The 6,330-nt window shown below is 38.7% G+C and overlaps 1 protein-coding gene across 25 annotated transcripts in view; it reads right to left on the bottom strand.

The window, feature by feature from the left end:
- The window catches only part of Erc2 (ELKS/RAB6-interacting/CAST family member 2), an 877,829-nt gene that overhangs the window by 451,407 nt on the left and 420,092 nt on the right, over positions 1–6,330 (bottom strand). For all 25 annotated transcript variants that reach the window (XR_007346866.1, XR_007346870.1, XR_007346867.1 and 22 more), the window contains one exon: positions 4,105–4,242. Coding sequence is in view for 18 of the 25 variants with exons in the window: in XM_048801108.1 (XP_048657065.1) it covers positions 4,105–4,242 (138 nt within the window). In the remaining 7 variants the exon portion in view is untranslated. The remainder of the gene's footprint in view (positions 1–4,104; positions 4,243–6,330) is intronic.

Raw genomic sequence — 6,330 nt, 5'->3', positions numbered from 1 at the left:
GGTTATTTTGCTGCAGCCGGACTGCGGCACACTATTATCATTGATTTTTGTATGAAAAACTAAACATCAGATGCAAATAATATTTGGAACTAAACAGCTCATAGACCAAAGCTGGCCCACAAAATAATTTGGTTAACTTGATCATCATAATATTTTTTAAATCTAAATTCAAATGTTTTGAAACAGGTCAGGGATGCTCTAGCTTGCCATAGTCACCAATAGTCTCTTCTGCATCCCATTTCTCCCATTTTTGCTCCCTGCCTGATCCTTTTAGTCATCCACATTTTCAACTTTTCATCCAATTTGGATGCCATGTGCCTGAGATTGCAGATTAGCAAACTGTCAAGCAAGTTCCAGAAGAGTATGACATTTAGGAGTTTAAGTAATTCAAGGGTGCAGTTTGAAGATGAAATTCCAAGAGGCTCCAAGAGAAAAAGACTTGCCCCAGGTAATATACTAGCAAGCAGTAAGGACAGTCTGGTGCAGGCAGCCTCCCACAGACCTCACTCAGATTTCCTTCCAGAACACCCCCCAGCCTCAAAGGAAATATTTAAATAAAAAGACGAGTTTCAGATTTGGGAATTGCTTTAGGACTTAAACTAGAATAAATCAAACCTTAATAGGTTCTGTGCGGGAGGCGGGGGGAGATAAAATCACGCCAAGAATCCACAACATGAAAAATTATATGGTATATGTTTACTTCTATGAATTTTAAGAAAGAAACCAAGATTTAAGAATGAGCTGACATCATATCACCCCAACATGCATACATAATCTTAATAGTTTTTGAAGCAACATCTCCCCTCACCTGCCACATTCCAATTTTACAAGCAAAATTAGTTCAAAGATCTCTGGAAATAAATTCTTGAATATTGAAAGAATATTTTTTCCTGAAAAGTTATCATATTCAATATTTTTATGTCTTCAAATAAAATATTGTAATTATTATGTTTTAATCCTAAAGTTATAATTTTTAATAGAACCATGAACAATATCTGGCCACAGTGTTATGGCTCTTTCTTGGCTTAGCAGTGATTCTCACACTACAGTGCACATCACAAAGACCAGGAGAGTTTGCTAAAATACAGATTTCCAGGCACCACTCAAGGTTAGATTTGGTAGATATTGATAGGGCCCAACAATTTAGGTTTTCCCAACAACTACCTTCTGTTAATTCAGCTGCAGAAAAATCCTCTTTAAGATACATTGGCTCAGGAAAGCAGGGGGCCACTTAATCCAATTTTCCCATTCAACAAATGGGAAGTTTGAGGTTCTGTAAAGAAGAATTACTTGCCAGGGTCTACTAGTTACTTAGTGGCAAATGTGACATTGGCTCCTAGGTTTCCTTCTATCTGACCTCATTACCCCAGAGTTTATATCCTCTCATAACAGGGAACATAGTAGGCAATGCTATAACCGTGGTAAGACACCCAAAAGAAAGCCTGTGGGCAAGTACTGCAAAGTACTGCAGAATCAAAAATGATGAGAGCATCAAGGGGAAAAAAACCACAAATGGATCTACTTGCACATTTTAAAAGTTAAGATTTCTACAACTACACAGCCATATCAATGTTTATAGCAGCTTAATTCATAATAGCAAAGCTATGGAAACAACCCAGATGCCCATCAACACATGAACGGATAAAGAAAATATGGTTTATATACATAATGGAATATTACTTAGCCATAAAGAAGAATGACTTTATGACATTTGCCAATAAATGGATGGATCTAGAAACTATAGTTCTAAATGAAATAAGCCTATCCCAAAAAACCAAAGGTTGAATGTTCTCTCTGACATGTAGATGCCAACCCACAACAAAGGGAAGAGAGAAGAATAGAAGTTCAGTGGATTAGACAAAGGGAAATGAAGGGAAGGGATGGGAAGACAGGATTAGGAAAGATAGTATTATGAATCAGACATAATTTTCCTATGTTCACATATGAACACATGACCACTGAAACTCCACATCATGTACAACCACAAGAATGGGATCTGAATTTACAATGTTATACTCCACGTATATGTAATATGCTGAAATACACTCTACTGTCATTTATACCTAAAAAGAACAAAAGAAAAGACTATTAACAAAGAAAAAAAAGAGATCTCTTTTGTTTCAAGCTGAATTTGAAAATAATGTGAATAAACATTGGCCTAAAGACTTCCTCAACACGTTGCATGTCTGAGTGCCCCAATATAAAGCTGAGGCTCAGAATTCCTAAAGAACTTTACCTGAACTATTTTTGGCCACTGGCTCTTGGACACATTGGGAGTGTTGGGGGTGAAGATATAAAACAGAAATTCAACTATAATTGGTGCTCAGAGAATAAATGAACTAATTCAGCCAAACTAAAATGGGCTAAAAATCATTTTAAAAGTCAGTAAACATCAGAATAACCTATTTACTTAATGGATTTCATTTATTTGTTGTTTGTTTCATTCTTCATTAATTCATTCATTTTATTCTTTCATTTCTTTATTTTTACTTATTCAAAATAATCCTTATAAATGTATTCAGAGGAACGCCTCAGAGTGGCCTCCCAGCTCCAAAGAGTAAAAGGCAATTTTCAAAATCTTTTCTCACGAGATCCTGGGAGATGAGCTTCTCCCCACCCTTTGTATTGCTCCTCCCTTCACCTAGTACACCTGCCTCAGAAGGGCTTGTGACTCACCAGTCACTTCCTTCAGCCCTTTCCTTTTTAAATGTCACATTCCTGGCCCCAGCTGGCCACTCCACCACAACAGTCCCTGTACCCATTCCCACTTTATTTTTGTTGATAGACATTATGACCTTCTGAAATCCTACATATATCTCTTACTTGTTTATCGTTTATTTTCCCCTCAACCCCAGTAGAATCTAAAGTCTGTAAGAGTCAAGATTTTGCCCATTCTCATCTCTGTGACATCCCAGTGACCACAATAGCCAATATCCACAGAGCAGCTCCATAAAAATACTGTGCAAGGCCATGGGGATGGCACTTTCTCTCTCTCTCTCTCTCTCTCTCTCTCTCTCTCTCTCTCCACACACACACACACACACACACACACACACAATGTTGCCTAGGTTTGGACTCCAGCAGAGAAGATGGATTAATCAAATAAAAACAGATGCATGAGGGCCAGAGCTGTAGCTCAGTGGCACAGCGCTTGCTTAGCACATGTGAGGCACTGGGTTCAATCCTCAGCACCACATAAAAATAAACAAATAAAATAAAGGCATGCTGTCCATCTATAACTACAAAAATTTTTTTAAAAAAACCACAAAAAAAAAAAAACACAGATGCATGAACAACTGAGATTGTGACAAGAGCTCTGAGAAGCTCATGGTATTCAGGAGAACATAATAGAGGTCCTCAGGAGGTATCCCTAAGAAACTATTTAATAAAACAATATTTCCCCTGAGGAAATGAGAAGTTAATTAATTTTTCCAAAGGACTAAGTGTGAGAATGAGGATTTGAACTCAGACAGTCTGATTCCAAACTCTTGACTACTATACAACACAACTTCTCAAGAAGCTGACCTCTCCAGTGAAGAACTACATCTGCAGACACTAAACCACATTCTAGGCTGGGTGAGAATAAGTCCCAAGAGCCTAAGGGAGAAGGGAACATGATATACTTCAAAATCTAGAAACCCAGCAGAGCTAGAGCACAGAAAACCGGGGAAGAAAGATAGGGGATGGGGATGAGGCTGGAAATTAAGGAAGAAAGGTCAGAGGGAGGAAGGGAGGGATAAAGGAAGAAGGAAGGGAACAGCCAGGAGAGGTGTTGGTCAGAAAAGAGCTCAGATGGAGGGGTGCACTGTGCCAGCATAAGGAGTCTAGTCTTTATCATTCTAATAGCAATGACAAGCTAGTGAAGGATTTTAGGGGACAAGGGTGATGTGATCAGATTTGCATTTCAAAAAGATTTCCCTGGCTGCAGGTGAGTCTTGAGCACAAAGCCTACTGAAGAGGTCTGGTAAGGCAGTGTGAGGCCCAGATGAGACCAAAGATATTATTAGCAAATGAGGAAAAGCAGGCAAATTTTAATACACTTGGCTCATCTCTGAACCCTGCTTCTCTCAATCCCGATGTCCCCATTTTTGAGTCCAAACTCACCTTCTCTGACAGAGCTTCCTCTAGTGTCGCCAGCGCAGTATCTGTGTTACTGGAATCTGTCTGCAAGGACTTCACTCTGTCTTTCAGATTGGTCAGTTGCTTGTCTTTATCCCTAAGTTGTTCTTGCAAGTTTTCAATCTAAAAATAAAGATCATCATATTTAATGTATATTTTATTACATATCAAGGGCCAACATTCCTGAAGTGAATCTATTTTTTAAAAATAGACCTGAGATTATGGACATTTTTAATATCACAAAGTTACATTTTGACTCAGACTCAAGGACATTCCGAGGAGAACTTCAATTATTTCATTTAATTCAACTTTGTATTCAATGACAATACAGATGAGCAGAAAGTCTTCTTCCCATACAAATGCAAGCCTACAGGACATGTAAGCACTATATTTCTTTCCCTTTTCTGGACATTTATATTTTCAGTCCATAGACCTGACTTTGGTTCAGTAAACTAGAAAAATGTTTACACAGGATTATTTCATTCATTGAACAGACATTGACTGGGTGCCAATTCTGCACCAAGTACCATATCAGTATATGGCTGAGCCCATGTAGTCATTGACTAACTCCTTTATTCAGTATTAAACTTTGTGATACACCAAATGTTGTCAAGTGGCTCTTTCAAAGTAACCACATGAAAAGCCAAGTAGGTTATCACCAGCAGACTGTTAATGGGAAGAACTTGTGATATAAGTCATATGTAACAAGTGCTAAACACTCCATTTGGCAACTAAGTCCTATGCTGGCAACCAACCAGCCACTTTTATCTAGTATCTGCAGCCTGAAATAAACACACCGAATAGCCGATTATAACGCCTGACCGGCGGCAGCAGCAGCAAAGACCTTCTCCTGGGCATTGCGTCCATTATCATTCATGTTTTTATTCTCTGCTTTCAAACCATGTATTTCTTATCTAAGGATTTTTAAAAAAGCCTCACTATACAAACAATTTATTCGTATTAAGGGTTTTAAAATGACAAGGAAAAAAAGCAGTACAACTCTAAGATAAGTCCATTCAAAATATTTGTATTCTGCACCCAGCTTTCTCAGGGAATCATTCCAAATGCATGTTTCACAATGTATGACTCAAGCAAAGGTTTTTTTTTTTTTTTTTTTTTTTTGATTACTTGATTCTTTAAGCATGAATCCAGAATGGCAACACAAATAATGCAGTTAGTAGCATTAATAATGAGTATCCACAGGTCTGAGCATCAAAATAACTCTAAAAGCAAGATAATTACTTTGCTGACCATTGATCTACAGATAACGGGCTTGATTAAGTTTTTCAATAGTTACAATGGACATAGGCTAACAAAGAAGGGATGCTATTCTTTACTTCCCCTCTTCCAACATCCTTCACTTCTTCCCTTCCACTTTTCCCTCCTTCCTTTTCCTTCTTATTTTTAAATTTATTTTTCATTTTAGATGGACAGAATACCTTTATTTTATTTATTTTTTAATGCAGTGCTGAGGTTTGAATCCATTGCCTCACACATGCTAGGCAAGTGCTCTACCATTGAGCTACAACCCCAACGCTCCTTCTGTCTTGAGACAGACCTCTTGGAAACCCAGCTTATAGGTTCATATAAATAACTCTGTCCTTCATGGAAACACAAAGTGTTCCCTCCCATCCAGTCACCACTCTGAGAATTCACTGCCTTTCCACCAAAGACACAAGAACTCAAAAGCAGTAGCATCTTCAGGCAAAGGCTTCTTCCTCCTTTCCAGACAAGTGTTCATGTGCTTTTTACACAACACAGTAAGCAAATATATGTGTGAGAATGTGAATATTCATGTGTTTGAATGATAGTAGTTACATGGAAAAAGTCACGAGCTGAGAGGGACTGACTTGTAGAAAGAGTATACATTATTACCTTGAGGATACCCACACCTGTGGGTACATTTTTGCATGCATATGTGTGCAAAGACATGGGGCTTGTGAGCAAACCGACCAGGCCTGCCATTCCCATTCTGAGACACAGTGCCCTGAGCAGGGGAAGGGAGATTTACCCTCTGTTCATTAACCCTGGAGCAGTGGCAGGCACTGATTTAAAGGGGACTGTGGGTACTGAAAATAAAGGCCAAAGGAGACTATAAGCTTATGGTACTGCTGTGGGCCTTCCATATAACCAGAAAGACTACAGATGCTGAGATCCCACTGGCATTGCAGTGGGGTCTGAGAGACATGTGGCTTGTGAGCAAACCGACCA

Source organism: Marmota marmota, unplaced genomic scaffold (assembly GCF_001458135.2).
Source record: "Marmota marmota marmota unplaced genomic scaffold, marMar, whole genome shotgun sequence".
NCBI lineage: Eukaryota > Metazoa > Chordata > Mammalia > Rodentia > Sciuridae > Marmota > Marmota marmota.
Note: the sequence above shows the minus strand (reverse complement) of the source record. Positions and strands in the feature narration are given on the sequence as shown.